At 38.7% G+C, this 18,783-nt stretch overlaps 1 protein-coding gene across 12 annotated transcripts in view; it reads left to right on the forward strand.

Annotated features, from left to right (window-relative positions):
- The first annotated feature begins 3,380 nt into the window (after positions 1 to 3,380).
- The window catches only part of LOC117413950 (voltage-dependent L-type calcium channel subunit alpha-1D-like), an 84,704-nt gene continuing 69,301 nt past the window's right edge, over positions 3,381 to 18,783 (forward strand). For 6 of the 12 annotated variants that reach the window (XM_058999875.1, XM_058999877.1, XM_058999878.1 and 3 more), the window contains exons 1-3: positions 3,382 to 3,942; positions 5,683 to 6,001; positions 7,478 to 7,583. In XM_058999875.1, coding sequence (XP_058855858.1) covers positions 3,915 to 3,942; positions 5,683 to 6,001; positions 7,478 to 7,583 — 453 coding nt within the window. In that variant the 5' untranslated portion in view covers positions 3,382 to 3,914. Of the gene's footprint in view, positions 3,943 to 3,990; positions 4,179 to 4,362; positions 4,686 to 5,682; positions 6,002 to 7,477; positions 7,584 to 18,783 lie in introns of those variants that run through there. The other 6 variants (XM_058999880.1, XM_058999876.1, XM_058999879.1 and 3 more) reach the window with 4 other exon arrangements.

Consider the following 18,783-nt stretch of genomic DNA (forward strand, 5'->3'; position numbering starts at 1 on the left):
GCTACCTCCCAACCTGGAGTGCCATTTATTTCATGATTACAGGAAGAAGTGTGACAAACACTTCTCCAAAGTTGTTCTGCTGTCACACACACAAAAAGAAGATGAATGATTTTATTCCTTGTGCTTCCAGGTCTCTGAGGTGAGGCCACATTCATTTTTCAATTTCAATAGTATTGCATTTGTGGTATAGCCTGGACGACAGTTAATGTGGCTTGGATACTGTTGTGTGTAGACAGAATGATATATGCAGGACTGGGAATGGGAATGCATACAATATCAGCAATGCTTAGTTACCAGTAACACAACCATTGCATGCCCTGTATTGTACATATGCCTGAGTAGCTTCATATGCAATAGTTTTTAGGGGTTGTGTTCCTCCAATTTATTCTTCAAAACATCAGAAGAGTTAAAAGGTGTTTATGTTAGGCTGTTAAGAGCCCTTTGCAAAATCAGGATAGTTTTAATGGAAATCTGGTGTGTTGGCAATTTTTGTCTACATTAATCATTTTAATATTACTAAAAATCTTGGGATTAAGTGTTTAAAGTTATCGAGAACAACATGTATTATGAAGTAATATATTCAGGTAGCATTAAGGTCAATTCTTCAAACTTCATATCATTTGGGAATGTGGTGTAAAGTTAGAATATATCAGTAAACACCTGAAGCAATTATTTTTCATGTTGTTTATCAGTGACTCTTGCTTAGCAGTATCTACACAACCCTGTATTAAAATGCTATACCGCTTCATAGTTCTGTACAAGCTATTGTAAAGCCGCTCAAGACCACATTTTGTTATAACCAATTCTTACTGTTTACATTTAGAGGGTGATTGGGTTTGATATTTATTGTTATTCAAAAACTAGGAACACTTTCAAATACCATGTTTATTTTAAATGTAGCCAATATAAAATGTCAAGTTACTGTCAGCAAAGCATCTGTATAATAAATAGATTAAATAAACAACCTGCAACTACTACAGTAAGACTACAGGACCTGTACACGGCTGCTACAGGCTGTGTAAGTGTTTAACCATACTAGCCTCAGGGCATAGTCCAGTTCAATGAAAATTATTACAACAACGTTTAAAATAACTTCAAACAGGGTCAAACTTTTGGATTAAATAATATTATTGACATGTAATACCAGATTAGCAAAATTAATTAGGATATTGTATTATTATTATTATTATTATTATTATTATTATTATTATTATTATTATTAGCAGCAGCAACAACAGTAGTAGTATTTACAACACTCGTTTTAAAACCTCTTTCATACTTTAAAATGAAAAAAACAAATAAACAATATTTTTTCCTCATTTGATGGAACCGTTACTGAATTTAATGCTGGCCCTTTAAGACTCGTCGCGAAGCTGTTCGTCAATATCAATTAGCTTTGAAAGCTATAAATACGGTAGACTGTTACAATCACTATCTTATGCGGATAACCCGTCGCATCTGAGTTGACCACACTTCGCGCCAGCCTTTAGCCCACTTTACCTTCCACACTTGTTCAAAATGATTCAGCTATTTCAAATGCATTTTACTACAAGTAAAACAAAGTAAAATGAAAAAAAAAATCTGTTTTATTTAGATACGGTATAAATCCTGGGTTGCAGAACGTTCCAGGTACAGTAGTAGTTTGTAATAGGATGATTCAGCAAAGGCTGAAACAAGATACTAGTGCTCCACATACAATATCGTTTTACACCTAGACCGGCTATAGCAATTTAACTGCAAGATCTTCAGAAGAGTGCTCTACTTCCGTGCTGTGTCATGTGACACAGCAGTGTAATAATTTGGTAATAAAGTATGATTGACGATTCAATGCAACTAAAGCAAAATGCAGTTATTATTTTATTCGTATGGATTTATTTTGCAGACACTTTTATCCAGGTTAAAACAGGGCAGTGCATACATAGTTGCAATGCAAAATTAATATTTAAATACAGTATAGTAAATCCAAATTAAACTACTAAGATGGAACACGTTAGGGTTACAACAGTTTATATCTACAATGACGTATTAGCAGTGCAATAGTGCAAGGCTCGTGCATCAGCTAAGGATCCAGTAACGTGATGCTGAGGTCAGGCGAATACAGGAGGGAGAGCAAGTGCAGTCTAAACAGGTGAGTCTTGAGGACTGTAAAATTCGCTTAGAATCTAAGTTATATTTGAAAATATGAACTTTATATGCGCGTCATTCTTGTATACAATATAAACAAAGGAAAAAAATTATATATTTTTCGTGTATTTTATTAGGGCAGCAGTGTGGAGTAGTGGTTAGGGCTCTGGACTCTTGCCCGGAGGGTCGTGGGTTCAAACCCAGGTGGGGGACACTGCTGCTGTACCCTTGAGCAAGGTACTTTACCTAGATTGCTCCAGTAAAAACCCAGCTGTATAAATGGGAAATTGTATGGAAAAAATAATGTGATATCTTGTAACAATTGTAAGTCGCCCTGGATAAGGGCGTCTACTAAGAAATAAATAACATAAATAACATCAGGTTGGAATATGCAGACCGTGAGGTAAAGCCAAGGTGTCCTCTAGTACTGCCTGCTACTAAATCGTGTCCTGTGTGGTGGTAGCTCTCTGTATGGTCTAGCTGCAATGAAATGAATCGTATTCGTAATTTAAATTGAAATTGAACACTATATTAAACATATTTCACTCCAAGCTTCAAAGAATCAGACCACGTGACATGCAGCAAAGAGAAAGCGCTGTCCTTGACAAACCTTTATTTTCGGATTTTAAAGCCTTGCTCACATTTGTTTATTTATTTATATATTTATATATTTATTTACAACCAAAAATGCCGCAGTACCCTATGTACCCGGTAGAGAGCAGAAGTTCTACCTTTTAAATGCTATTATTATTATTATTATTATTATTATTATTATTATTATTATTATTATTATTATATTGGAAAGTCTATATAAAAACAAAGACGATGTCAGCTACACTACTTATTCGCTTATATAACCAAAATGATTAAAGCCGATCTATAGTGGTATTTCCCTCGTGTGCCAGAGGCGCTGGCTGACAATCCACACACCTTGTGCCCATGCTCACTCCGACACCAAGCGTTTATAGCTCAGAGCAGGTTCCAAGGTATGCCAACCCCCTCCCCCAAAACGCGATACTAAGTTCAAAATCATTCTGTTCTGATTTGCCAGTCTGAAGATGTTTAAGTCAAAAACTTATCAGCAATCAAGATTTTCCAGCTCTGAATTTCTCCTGTCTGGTTGAGTTATTTACTAATATGGCGATTCTTTTATTAATTAATTTATTTTTAATGTCGGGCTGTAGCAGGTCTCTATAATTGAGGTAGTTCAGCGAGGCAGAAATGCGCATCCCACAGTTCTGCATAATCATATTGGCATAGAACGAGCGACATGTTCGGCTCGGAGATGTTGATTTTCTTCCTCAGTGAGTGACAGCTGTTGCTTAGAAAGACACTGAAACGTCACTCCACAGGACCACAACCACAGCCCAATACTACAATTCAATACCATCTCCGTACAGAAGAAGAACACGGAATGACAACTGAGAATCCGCTGCCAAGGAACGTTTTCTGCAACCCGAATCTGCAGTTTATTCAAGGGGATTTTACAAAACGTTTTTAAATCTAGGAACAGAAATAATAATTTAAAAAAAGTCTTGCATTTCATTCTCCACGACTGGATATGTTTCTTTCATTTTTTTTTTTTTTTTTAAATAGAATCGGGAGAGTTGCTATGAAACCCATCTTGTAAAACCAGCACCCGGATGTTGCTATATTATAATGTTGGCTAAAACACCCAGGGATGACTGTTATTGGAAACGTTTGTCTCAATAACATGGGGGTCGGGTGAAGGGTGAAAAATATATATATATATTATTTTGTTTTTTAAATGTATTAATGAGGAAAGGAGAATGCATGAACAAGAGACACGGAAAGAAGGTAAAACACTGTGTTGTGGGCTGTATTGTAATCAGTTGACGCGACCGAAGCGCTCGTGGAAAGGTTTAATTAATCCATATGTGTCTCTTTTGCCCTTAAGCTAATGCATTTTATTTTGCTGTTTGCGGCTGGACCTACGGTTTTTTTTTTTTTTTCTTTTGCTATGACAATACAGATTTTCTTTTCATTGAAACTGTGGAAAGAGCAGTCAGCTGGATGTTGAGTATTGAGAAAAGGTAGGAAATATAAAAACAAAAACTTACCAAAGTTAAAAGGAACTCGGTAACAATTAATTTTCAAGGGTCTTTAAATGAACCCATTGCATGACTTTTCTATAATACATATGGTACTGAGGTAACCTAAATCAAGCTTATGGGTATTTTGTATGCATTTTTAAATATATATAACTGTATGGGCAGTTATTGGACTTCAGAGTCAACAAACTGTTGAACCTTTTCAATTAAGTGTTTCGTGTCAGTCGCGATAGAACTTAACGCGACTGACGAAAAATGTAACGTGAAACCCTGCCAGAGCCTTATTATTAAGCAGTTCATTTGTAACCTGGCAATAGCACCAGCTGTTTCGCTGTGCGCTCTTGGAGCGCCATCTGATGTAGCCACATTTACACCTCACTATTTGGTGAACTGACATCTTATCCGTCGTTTTGTTTTGTTTTACCTGTAATGAAAGCTCTTTCATTTTCGTCTATCTATGAAGTTTTTTTCTCCTTTAAGAGATACGAGGTAAGTGCATTCGTTTTGTTTTGGTCTGGATCTTTCACCGTGTACAGACAGTATGTATGCCTGTGAATTGTCACCTCATCCTTACTGAATTCGACTACCAACTGTAAAAATAACCTTCAGAATATCATTCTGAAATGAGGCTTGATACCAGTTTTTGAAAACGTTATGATACAATGTGCATTTAATACTGCTGTCTGTTGTCAGATAAAAAAAAAATACTACCATAATTATAAAAAGGACGACGTTGATTACAAGTGGCATGATTTATGTGAATCTAATTAGCGTCGTTCAGCAATGTTTATATATGTTTGTGACTTTTTTATACAACGTGCATGGATTTATATATTTGGACCATTCCATGTTAAATTACTACAGTTATTTATTTTTGTGTATTCTATACGAGGCCTGACGGTTCAATTACACGACTGATTTGAACAAGTGATTTCTGACAGCTTCGAATTCACGCAGTTACTGTGGATGCTTTTCCTACGAGATGTGTGTCATATGCGTTGATATTGTGATGCACATTGCATAGCGTTTTCCGTTTAAAAAAATAAATAATAATACAAAGGATGTACATGCAGTATCATTGTAATAGATCTCCAAAAGAGAGATTACGCCAGACTGGTTTTAAATTTCATGTGTGATCAGAATGAATTGAGTTTATTGTCTGCTGCCATCCACCTGGCCTCCACAGCACTCACCCACACTGTGACAAATGTTCTGTGTGGACAGCATGCACCAACAGTCAGGCAGGACAGAGGTGTAAAACAGGTACTTTTATACCAGCAAACAAATTGATATTTGACCATTGTTAGACTGTTTTTAGACTCCAGGCTGAGGCACATTAGATGTATTGTCTAGCTTATTCCTACCGGGTCTTACTTTCTCTATTTCCCATTACCTGGAGATTCTTATGGCCATGAAAAGTGCTATTAGTTCTTGTGTTGTATTCTATTGTGTTGTTATTGATTATGTCCTTTTTTTAAATTCGCAGGGGCGAAGTATGCCAGCAGCACCAGAGTTCCTCTCCCTGGTGACGTACCAGGCCTTCAGTCAAACAGCTCCGCACCGCCCAAGTCAACTGCTTTCTCCTGGCAGGCAGCGATTGATGCTGCTAGACAGGCCAAGGCTGCACAAACCATGAGCACCAACACCCCCGCACCTGTCGGATCTCTAGCCCAAAGAAAACGGCAGCAGTATGCCAAAAGCAAGAAGCAGGGCAACAGTGCGAACAACAGACCTCCCCGGGCACTGTTCTGTTTAAATCTCAACAACCCCATCAGGAGAGCCTGCATCAGCCTGGTAGAATGGAAGTATCCTTTTGTCTTTCTCCTGGATGTAATTCTTTGCTATGTGCATGAGGGGTTTGTGACACGGTAGGAAAACAAACCCTACATCGGCAGCACGCTATTGTGAAGTGGTGCAGAAGGCAGCTGCCGATTGATCAAATGCTCACACTATTGCTTTTACTGCCTGGAATAAATTCAGACCTGAGCTGGCCAGAGGGAATATGTCACCCTATATATAGAGAGAGAATAATGGCTAGCAGCTTGTGTATTATAATACTGTAAACCCATCAAGGGGCTCTGATGGAGAAAAAAACAAACAAGTTATTGGTTCCCAGCAGGTAATTGCATTCCTAATTTAATGTACTGATAAACTTAATTTGAACTAAGTGGGTATAATGTGTTTTTTTTTCCTATGATTTGCAGCTATCAGCCACTGATGGACGTAGTTAAAGCAATACATAAATAAAGAAATGGTTTGCGATATCAGTTCCTGAAGCAGTAGAAAGGGTCATATTAATGTAAATCACTAACCCTAACTCTAGTCTGTAGTATACATATAAAAACAACCGTCCCCGGAGCACAGTGTGTGGATGTTAAATCTGATCTTGTACGGTTTGAACAGCTGTCATCTTTCAGCATTCCTACAAACATGATTGAGGTAATAGGTATAAATGAATATCGTATTTACTGTAGGGATTCAGAAAGAGAAAAGGGATTGCTATTTAATGTGCACAGTTCTCAACCAAACATTCGCTATCCCAATCCCTATGGAAACCATACCAGGCTAAGGTATCAGTTCACTTTTTTCATGGGTGTTTTTCCATGCTTCTCCCAGGATTGTGAACTAGTGTGAAGCTACACTGTGATGCTGTTTGGTGCAGGTTGAGAAATAACGCTTTCTCATTTTCTGCAGTGCAGTGAAATATTAAGTGGATAATACAGAGGTTTTAATTGTAATCCCATGACCGTCTCTTTGCACACCACTTGCTTTAAAATCCCACAGTACGATAGGTGTTGGAGACAGACTTGCATTCTTAAAGAGCTGCGTGGAATAAAGCAGTAGAAAATCGACCAGGAGCTTTGATATCAGATTGAATTTGACCTCTGCTCTTGGGGTTTTGTAAAACCCTGGTAGAATAACACAGCAGATGACACACATTCAAATGAGGTTCACTTGCTCAATCAACCCCCAACCTTGTTGGCACGACTGAGTGAAAATGAGGCCTTTCTTAAATTGGGCTTTCATATTCACAGGAGACTACTGTAGGTTAACACCGCCTGAATTCATTTCACGAAAGACCTGCATTGTCATCGGAGCAGATCTCCTGCCTCTTTATTATGAATCCTTAAAACCTTATCCACTATCCAGGCCCGGGGACAGAGTGTGATTTCTGTGTTTAACATTAGAAATTTCCATGGCAATCCATGTATAGGCCTGAATGTTATATGTGATTATTGTATTGCACTGTTGATGTATAATTTCCTTAACCATATGCGCAGGCCATTTGATATCTTTATATTAATTGCAATTTTTGCCAACTGCGTGGCCTTAGCTGTTTACATCCCCTTTCCCGCAGATGACTCCAATTCAACGAATCATGACCTGGTGAGTGTTCCTGGTTTCTTCTGTTTTATTTTGCATGGTTAAGTTGCCTTTCCAGTGTAATACACAGTGGTAAAAACACAATGCAGTATCTCATGAATGTATGCCCTGCCGCCCCATTTAATAAGGGTGCATAGGCCCCCGTTCATCCAAGCTTTTTACTTCAAAACGCACCATTTTTGTGAAAGGAAAACTGTCATGAAATAAGTGGGAAACATTGCAGAAGGAACTTGTTTCTTTTTTAGTTGTGTAACATTTCTGTAGTGTTGAAGAGCTTTGACAAATAGAAGGCACAGTGTTTTAACTGGGGCATGGTTTGGAAAAGGTGGTCGTCGGTTTGTGTTTGCTGAGATGACTGTTGAACTGTATATTCGCTTGTGTATGTTCCTGTCCGTTTTTTGACTTGTTGGTTTTCTGCTAAGCTGAACATTGTTCCACAACATTGTTCCATTTTCTTTCTTGAGATGGTGCCTGTGGCATATCTTTTAAGAATATACAGGTGCACAGAAGTTAAAAGCAAATGTGTCTGTCCTTTACCAATTGCCAAAGGTTCACCAACAAATGCTTACCATAATAATTTGTTACCATAATATTCTTACCACTTTTAAATATTGGATACACTGACTACTAAGAGATTTTTTGAGCAAAAAATATTTTTGAACCGCCACTTGTCATTGGTTTGCCAAGGTGAAGCTCATTATATACTCTGCCATTACAAATAGAGGAATGATTGAGTAGAAGCTAGAACTGACAATTGAATTGCATTTAATCAGAACCGTCCAGTCCTGGTCTGCCTAAATGCTCGGAGAGGAGCGATTGCGATATTTACCCAGAGCTGCTTTGAGGCTGTGCTATCTGCATGACACACAGTGGACCAGACGGTCACTTTAGGCTGTGCGTCATCTGGACATTATAGGCATTGCGGGCCTTGCAATCAAATTAGCATGAAATGGAAAAGCCAGCGCTTAGTGCTTGACGCTGTGCTTGGAATCAAAAACCAGGAGGCAGCGGTTTCATGAGTTTGCTGTGTGTGCCCTCCAATTATAATGAAAACCAACCCCCCCCCCCCCCTACCCCCCCAAACTCTACCCATCCCAGTAACACCAACCCTGGGTCTGCCATAGGAAGTCTGCTTTTACTGCTGCTCAAGAATAGGCATGGCCCCTCCAGCCCATGTTAGGTATGCTATCCATGTTGAGACAAAGGGATACAGGCATGCACAGCCCACATCCATTTCTAATACACTCTATAAATTCAGAATAATGTTTCTGGGCAGTCGTGGCCATTTCCACTGTCATATCAGAAGGGCTATTCGCTCACATGTATGTTTGATTGTGAATACTACTGTATACGGTCTGGAGAAAAGTGTGTCATACCAACACAATATAAAATCCAATTAATTGGGTATTGTGTCTGGCAGTTGCACACTGTTGACGGATCTAAACTTATTCAGCAACTTGTAAATGGCCAGTTCCAATTACAGAGCTACAGCAGCCTCGTTAGGCAGTGGATTTAAAGAGAAAGGCTTTACAGGCTATTTAAAAAGCCTGCATTTCAAAGAAACTGCTATTTACCTGTAACCAGAAGTCGTAAATGAAGGTTATATAACATGAAAATAGTAGAAGCTTGCAGAATTACTTAGTAAAACTGCCCTGATCATTTTCGTATTGATTTTGATAGCTGCTAGGGTGACCGATAAGTTTGCTCTGAATTATTCTTCTTAATACCTTACAAAGGAAATTTGTTGATTTACAAATTGAACGATTAACCCTTTAGAAGATTTTATAGACTCTGAGTCATACCTTTCTTAATCTGATAGAAGAATGGCTTTTAGATAACTTGCTTCTGTTTCTCAGAGCATGCTGCCCTGTCTGTCATGATGCAGACTGAAAGATTGTCCCCTTTTACAAGTTGTATGGTTTTATTTTACTTTATACTTTAGCCTTAATGAGGTGATTTCTGAATTTCTGTGCATTTCTGTGCATGTTTGAAAGAGATTCTGCATCCCAGTGGGGATTTAATGAATACATGTGTATTCCCTTATAAAAGTTTGCCGTAGTAAAAGCAAAGCACAGTGAAAACATGGTAAAGCAGTATTGTAAAGACTAGCAAGGTATGGTAAAGAATATTAAAACAACATGGCAAACCAGAGTAAACTATGGTAAATGCACAGTATAACCAAGGGAAAAACATGGGAAAACTGCAAGAATACAGTGCAAAAATACTGTGCTAAACTTTTATAAGGGTTATTACTTTATCTTTTTAGTTGGGTTCTTTATGACTTCTTAATCCAGCATCCACTAGTCCCTGTCAGAGTGTAGAAAAGTCGCATTGCCCATTGTATACATTGCACAGTGTTGCGGATACAGTCTGTGGTGGGGCTGTTGCAAGCTTCTCTTACATCACCAATCAGCAGGAATGTTAAAAACAGACATCTGTTTCCTCCCGCAATGTAGGAAACAATTATTTTTACAGAGACTGTGAAAAGTAATTGTTTACGTTAGGAAACATTATTCATTCCCAGATACCAAAGTTGACGTCCATTTCCCACAAGAATCTCACACTGGTGATTTATAATGCCTCATTGAAACATTTTCAACACATCTCTGCCGTGGTAGTACCATGGATTCCTGAAAGTGTTTTTTAAGTTTTACTGACTTTTTAAAGATGATATTGTGTATATATACTATCAGCACTACATTAATTAAACAAATACATTTAGGAATTCTATGTGGCTGCCATTCAGTAGCTATACTTTATGATGGCTATGGTGCCACCTTAATTTTGATTTAATCCAGGCCCCAGTGGAGAAAGGGGAATACTTAAAATGGTCAATAGGACATGAAAGGTTATCACTAAGACCAATATCCCTTGCATGTCTGTCAGAATCCAAGCTCTCATTTTGTGGGTTATTTTAAAACCTGGGATGGATTTTCTGCTCCACTAACTGGCTTCCTGCATCAAGAGTATAAAGCTGCAGAACGAAGGCTCCCACAGCGTAGCTCTCGCAGGGAGCTCACATCGGGTAGCGCTGCGTGCGCAACTCGTAATTTACATAATGCTTCAATCACCCTCAACACCCCTACCATGTGACCATAATACCCCACAATTAGGTTATTGTTATGAAATAAACTTTGTTTTATTACCTAAATTTATCACCCTTATCATGTGATCGGGCTGTAGCATATAATGATGATGTCTATTACGAGTTGTGCACGCAGCACTACCCTGTGTGAGCTACCCTGTGTGAGCTATGCTGTGGGAGCCTTCGTTCTGCAGCAATACCCTTCTCTCCTGCTTTGACACTGAACCTTAATACTAGACTTAAGTTGTTTGCTTACTGCACTGGATGTCTATGACCGGAACAGCTGTTTTTCCTTCATAATGAGGCTGCACTGTGCTTTCTTCCTCTGCTGAGCGGATGTGAGGAAGACAGAACTTAGCTGTGCATACGCTGGTCCGTTCCACGCTGCAGCAGGTTTAGTGTGATTTCTTCTTTTTAATTGTGTGCAGTGGTCAAGCCTCTAAGATTAAGCTTCGGGGTGGATTAGCTGTAAATAAATTAGGACACAGGACTGCATGTGTGTCACAGAATGAGCGATTTGTCCGATTCAGTGGCATGTAGACGGTATCAGTCAGTGGTAGCAATGAGGACTTTTTGCCAACCTCATTTAAACGTTTGACTTTCTTGCTGTGAAGAATGTAATTAAGATCACCATGATAAAGTGTGGAAACCATCCTGTGCGTTCTCAGATATTCAAGGAAGCTGTTCATTCTGTTTTCGTTAATGAGCAGTAAAGCCCATGATCCTATAAACACCAAAGGCTGTACAACATAGTATATAAACATATTTACAATCTTTTCCTAAAGACATTTGCTGGGATTGTGTAGTATATGTTTATTGTGCTTTCCTCCCTGAATATTTATATGGCAGTTTAGAAAGCTCAGGATGGGGGCTCCCGAGTGGCGCATCCAGTAAAGGTTCAAATCCAGGCTATGTCATTGATGACCGCACAATTGGCCGGAGCACCGTCCGGGTAGGGAGGGATTAGGTCGGCAGGGCAATCCATGGTTCATCGCGCACCAGCTACCCCTGTAGCTGATAGGGCGCCTGCGGGTCTGCAGTGGAGCCATTCAGATCTGTGTTGTCCTCCGGCACGATAGGTCTGGAGGACGCATGTTTCAGCCTCCGTTTCCCGAGTCGCCGGGGGGTTGCAGCGGTGAACCGGGATAAAAATAATAATTGGGCATTCTAAATTGTGGAGAAAACCGGGGTACAAACCATTGGCGACGACTAAATTAAAAAAAAAAAAAAAAAAGCTCAGGATGTTCTGTGAAAAGGGCAACACTGTGCTGCAGAAAACAGTCCTCTGGAAATGACAGAAGTAATGGGCCAAGAGGGTTGAAGTGTTTACAGAGCACCCTGCAGTTTTTACAAGAAACGCATTACTTTACCATTGCTGTATCCCACGTTGCCTGCATCACAGCCATAACATTTTCAACACAATACTAAGTGTTTGGAATTTTTTATTCACACATCATCACGGGTCATAAATCACCTGGGAATTACTGTGCATTTCTTAACTTTTACTCAGCAGCCTCCACCAGGAGACTTTCTCTTATAAACATAGCAGTGAATCCAGAGAGTCTGTTCTGTATACACCACCATGTTTATAAAAGAAGTTGAGGAATGTATTCCCCAAAAGTCAGGATTATGTTGAAAGCCTATCGCTGCAATACAGACAATGCAGAAAAGCGCAAAGGTACAATAATGCTTATTGCAGAGTATATTATGGCACTAAAGCATGGCTAAAAGATTTTTGTTCTCCATAATTCTACCAAATACTTGGTTTAGAGCTGTTGTTTTCAAAACATTCTGTTCAATGAAGTTTCTGGCCATTTCCCACAGGAATCTCACACGCTAGTGACCTATAGTGCAGTGTTGTCTGTCTTACAACAACAACATCAGTGTAGCATCACGAAAGCAGTGCTTACGTTTTGAAAATCGTCAGCCATACTGTCGGAAATACAGTTAAATACGACTTTTAAAAACAGCTTTTACATGTTCTGTAGGACTGTTATTCCCTTATAAGCTCATGTTGAGAATATCCACTGTATTAGCTGTTTCCTGTAAAATGATCTGTATAACAATTTGGAAAATGGCCTTTCCCATTTTAACTTCTGGTTACCTTCTTGAGCTACAACAGCTTGCAGGTGAGATTTGGCAAAACCGTCTGCTTCCGCAGTATTAGCCAACGTATAACAGCTTTTAAAATGTGTCAAGTAGGTTTGAATAGGCAGGGAAGCTTGTGTCCTGCAGCTAAATGCCTTTGGGGAAAATAAACAAACTTGCTGGAATAAAAACATGGTCGGCTTTCTGATTTAAAACAAACAAAACGTTTCTGGTTTGGCATAATTCAAATAACTTTGTAGTTGAAAAAAAGGTTAATTCATGCAATAAAATGCAAATGTAAAGCTATGTAAAGCTATGTATCAAATGAATGCACAGTCACTGGTACCGTGTGTTAATTAAATTAAAAACAGCATGTCATAATCATGTCAGCATGCATCTATTGGTAATTGCAGTGCTAGCAATGGCCACGACTCCCATTTGCCCCATAAAGCAATTGCATTCTCATTACAAGAACACACAGTAGCACCGCCTCTTAAATATGGCTTTGACTACAGAGCTATCGGTGTAGCATTGTATATCCACATTGTTTATCTGCTACTGTATGTGTGTTTTGTACGTTTAGAGAATGCCAGAATCAAACCTTAATATTCCAGGGCTGACTCGGAAAGAGTTCTTCAGTGATGTCATTGACCCCCATTGTGAAATTCCTCTTGAAAGCCCCTGGTACAGCAAAGCTTAAAGTTTTAACTTGTCAGAGATTGGCTTAGCCTTTTATTGTGACCCATAACTGCAAATAAAAACAAAATCAGCAACACATAAAACAGAGGCAGGTACTAATATACTGTTGATTTGCATTTATTATATTTACATAATGAGGAATTTATTTCGACAATGTAGACCAGCTAGTGAAAATGCATTTTGAAAATACATAATTTTATTATATGTCATGTATGCAACATTATACTGGATGTATGTGCCTCCAAGACGTATTAATAAAGCTTCAGTAAATACTGCAGTTAATTCTAAAACAGCTTCCGCCTATCAGCCAGGCAATGCAAGTGAAATGTCCTTGTAGGGGACACAGGGCTTCACCTCTGAGATTGGGTTTAAATCTGGCCATAGAACTGGGGGTCGTCTTCTTCTATCAAAAAATATCTCTTAGCAGGGAAAGATAAACAACAACCTACTTAGTGTACAGCAGTGTGTTTGTTAAATGTTTTTTTTTTTTTTTTTTTTATCTATCTGGGCCAGCAAACCATTTAAGTGTTTAAGATAGAAGCCTGATGCTTTGAATTTTGTCTGCTCACGTGGCAGCAGAGGCAGCTGGGATTAACCTTGGTGCTGGCAGCTTCTCCGGGTCTCCGAACACGCTCAGTGAATGAGGGTCACCAAGGATGCCAGCGGGGGAAATGGGCATGGCCGTCATTGATTTCTAGATGCTGCTTTTTAAATTTTTTAATGGTCGTCCTAATATTTAAAGCAGCTTTCCCAGGTGCTTTCCTTGGCGCTCTTTTAATTAGGCTGCCAATGCTGAATTTATAAAGGTTCTTGGAGGGATTACAGACTACCTTTTCAGTTTAAAGTCAATAATGATGTAACAGCTGGTCTTTCTCTCATACAGAGCCATGTCTGATTTCAGATCCCCTGGCAATAGACCAAGTTGTCTTGTTCATTAAATACGTGTAAGTCACAGAATCACAGCCTCCCCCAATGTAAAGCAGTCCTTTTTAATATTCTGTTCAGTATAGAACATTATGTTGAGGTTAAATAGTATACTTTTCTCATCAATTAACATAAAGGGCTTTGCATACGCAAATGCCAAGCGGAATAAAACAATTGCAAATTAGCATGAAAAGCCTTGTTTACAAAGATCATTTTAACCGACTTTGTGATCCTCAAGTCCGGTTTATACTCCATCACTTGACCGTCGTTATAAAGAGCAAGGTGACCGGCGATTATCGCTGTCGCTTCGTCGTGCAGTGTATGTTGTCGCCCGACAATCGCCCTGCTCCAAAACAACAGTCGCTGGCAGCGTTGCTGAGAGTTCAAATCAACTGACCTTTAACCTCATCTATATATATATATATGTGTGTGTGTGTATATATATGAACAATATATATATATATATATATATATATATATATATATATTAGTTAATTCTATAGGGTGATGCAAAACCATTGGCCATAGCTGTACATTCTCCATTTTACTGTCAATGTGTGCAATGTCTTCCTTAGGTATAGGTTTGCTACCTGCAGTTATAGCCCAAGTGAAGGTATTATGTGTGCCACATTTGCAGTTGGATGGAATAAATCTTCCTTGTAACTGCGCTTACACTGTAGAGAGTAATGTAGTCATAAGAGCTCCAGAACTCAGGGCTCGGGGGATAAAAAATAAATTAAGTGTGCAATCTTAAAAAAGAAAAACAGCCGTGGCTCCCAGTCAGCTGCGCTACAGCCGAATCCGATATCCCACTGTATTCACAATTATTGTTATCTTCACTAGGTCAAGGGCCAGAGGATTGCTGCTGTATGGAAATATATGTGGGCCTCCTTGAGCCCAGCTAATTTGGAAAGCGAGGCTTGCGATTGAGTAATTAACCTTCCTTCTTTCGGTTTTTGTTAGTTATTAATTACCATGGTGATTATTTAAATGTCAGGAAGACAGCATAGCTATTAACTTTTGAAAATGTTGAACACGCATTGAACCGATGCAATTTCCTTGTGTCTCAGTATGAGATGAGCAGTGCGCTGTGGAAAGATTTTGGACGCTGTGCTTTCGAAGCGTTATATAAAGAGGAAACGCTGTCCTGGCCACATTTTTACAGTCGGCATGTGCCGTGTAAAATCTTTCATTTGTTTCCCTTAATTTCCTTTTTCCAAGCTATTAAATCCTTTCAGCTTTCACAAGTGTGGCTCAGGGATCTCTGCTTGGTGAAGCCCTTTGTGAATGTCAACACTGTATGTCTAGCTGTCTGTTTTGCAGTGTCAGACCCCATTAAGTGCAATGCTAGGAGAAGTCAAGATGGTCTTGTTTATCCTCTGATCCATTTTTCGGTAGTTTCTTTTTGAAGTCAGACTTCTTTTGACAGCTTCATGTTTAATTCAGAGTACCGTTATAAAACAGTCCACTTCCTGTGTCCTGTTCTGAAGACAGTAGAGTGCTTTATACTAGAATGCAGGAATAAGGATTAATGATTATAACAGTACAAATATGAACTTGCAAGCCTTTGGGAGGATTAGAGTAAAACTACCTTTTATTTAATATTTGTTTCCCTATATAAAATCCTTAGCTAATGTTGATTTATACAAACTGGTTTTGTGAAATGTTGCATCTTTAAAAATGTACAGGCATTTACAGTACAACCCTGACCTTGACCCTAACCCCAGCCCTGATCATGACCTTAACCCTAACCTCAACCCGAAACTGAATTCGATCCCGACCCTGAACTCTAATCCTAACCCCTAACCCTAATGGCAAATTCACTAGGGTTACATGGATTTACAGATGTATCCCTAACCAAATCCTAACCCTAAAATCTGTCACCCTAACTTGATCCAGGAAGTACGCCTCTAAAATAAAAAAAATCAGTACAAGGTGAAAATAAAGGTAGAAATACTGGACTTTTTTTTATTTTTTATAACACTGGAGATATCTTCAGCTGGTCAGTTTTGGCTTTAATACATCTCATTTAGGTCACACAGCCTTGTTTTGTCTCCTCATGCAAGGTTTGTAAACAGCTGTGTTGCCGTTGGGCTTTGCAGATTTAAGCTTCCCTTTTATGGCAGAAACAAGGATTATTCATCTGAATTGCAATCGGAGCTATTGCATGCCTGTTATGCAAACTCATGTCATTTTCTTTATTTCGCCTGTCTGGTTTCTGGAGTATTGAATGCAAATGATATATTTTTTACTTTGGCTCTGTTTTATCTATTTATTTATGCATCTGAAGAAGAGATCCCCATTATGTTTATGTAGAACGGCATTTACTTTGTGACCTCTGCTTTCTAGATTCCTTGGCAGCGATCCTTGCATTTTCAAAGCTGCCAACCAGAACCGTGTTGTTCATGTTTCTAAATAAACAAACAGGAATCTGAAATTAATATCGATTTTGTTCCTTTTTTTAAGAGAGACTTCTAAGGAAAGCGCAAGGGTTTTTTTTTTAGCTATAATTTTACTATATAGTGTAATATGTATGATAAAATATAAATGTTATTTATGTATTCCTGCTGTAGGGACTGGCAGTGGTCCCTGTGTGCTGTGTACAGTAGTTGGCCATTTCTTTGTGTCCAATACTGTGTGCACGGCCTGGCGGTGAAAAGTCCTAAATATGATTTCCTCGAACATAAAGCTACTATATAGAGGGTCAGAGTCGATTAGGTGAGCAAATCCTTGCTATGAAATTCACTATCCTTGTACATTAATTAATGCAAATCATCTGTCAACCACAGAAACACTGATAATAAGCGCCCAAACAAAGATCTACACGGACGTGGGTTCCACATTTCAGCTTCGTAATACTTTCAACAAAGTAATTGCTTGCTTTGTCATTTGAATGTGGGTTGAACTATTACAAAGACACCTAGTGGGAAGGTGAGGCTCTTATCTCCAGCCCATGTTGTATCCATGTTCGTGGCGAAGGCCATTAGGGTATCCACCATGATGATTCACTCATGCATATTAAAAAAAAAAAAAGATTCTCCAATTTAACATTTTTTGAAGCGTAGTGTAGCTAAATGCATTGCATATAATTGAAATAAATAGTTTATTTTTCAATGTTGTTCATGATGAAAAAGTAACAATTGTGATATTTTGGATGCTGAAAGCGGTAAGTGTAAGGTGATGCCATCTCGATGGCCACCGCTGTACCTGTCTGAAATGAGTGTGCTCTGTAAACACACTGCAGCTGGCCTGGAATGATGACTGAGGGTCAGTCAATTAACTGCTAAAGGAAATGGAACATAAAGAACTGTTTGCCATTGTACTGTTGAACTGCAGCTGAACTATACATGTCTGTATAAACTATTTAATTTAATCAGATGGCAGTTTTCTGGATGTTTGGATTACTGATGCTTTGTGGTCTGTTTTGTTCAGTACTGCGTTTAAGCCAGCGTGCACTGGGATATCTGTTTACTCGACTTTCATCATTAAATAACACGGGAGTTGCCTTTCTGAGAGCTTATTTTTGCTTTTTGTTTCAGTGACACATGTTTGGTGCATATATAGTAGAGGTGGAACTTGCTGAAAGTTAATCACAACTAAAGTCAAAATCAGAAACAAAACAAGAAAGCTGATTGACAACCGTATCAGAACATCGCTGTAATGCCCTGATTTTGTAGAATCAACTGCACGTTGATGTTGTACCTTGGACAGTTCCCCATAGAACTTGCATAGAATTCATTGGGTCATTTGAACGGCAGAAGATTGATGGGACTTCAAAACAGGACGATGAATGAAGCCATTTATCATGTATGCACTTGAATACTAAGCTATAAAGCACACCTGGCAGTAAAGCAAAGTGAGACTGTGATAAGGGAGAAAAGCACACTGTAAACCGAGGATTTGGTTTTGTTATTGTGCTGTGGATTTTTTGCCAGGAAAGTGGTTTATATTTCCTTGAATATTTGCGCTGAGGTCAGATATCGCACAGTGCTTTGGAATCCTTTAGCACTTTTCTTGTCATTTTGAATGTGCAAATAATACAGTCAGTAACAACAATTTTAAGAAATATTATGTATGTGCTAAAAGGGTGCAGTTTACTTATTGTGTCTTAAAGCACAAAATAGTAAAAAATTTGGTATGTAGTTCTGAGATTTTCTTCCAAGCAGGGCTTGTTGGACAGTTTTTAGAGTTCCTCAACAGCTAAAGAATGGCCGGGCTTGATTTTATATTGCAAGTTTTTTTTTTGTTTTTTTTTTTTGTGTGGGTGTATTTACTGTTGACATCATGCTAGACATTAAAGGTCTGCAATTTCAATAAATACAAAGAAAGTCTTATTTGAGATTTGAAAAATATTAAATATTGAGATCATGAGAACACCGGGATTCAGAATCGCGCATTATCACACAG

Source organism: Acipenser ruthenus, chromosome 25 (genome assembly GCF_902713425.1).
Source record: "Acipenser ruthenus chromosome 25, fAciRut3.2 maternal haplotype, whole genome shotgun sequence".
Lineage (NCBI taxonomy): Eukaryota > Metazoa > Chordata > Actinopteri > Acipenseriformes > Acipenseridae > Acipenser > Acipenser ruthenus.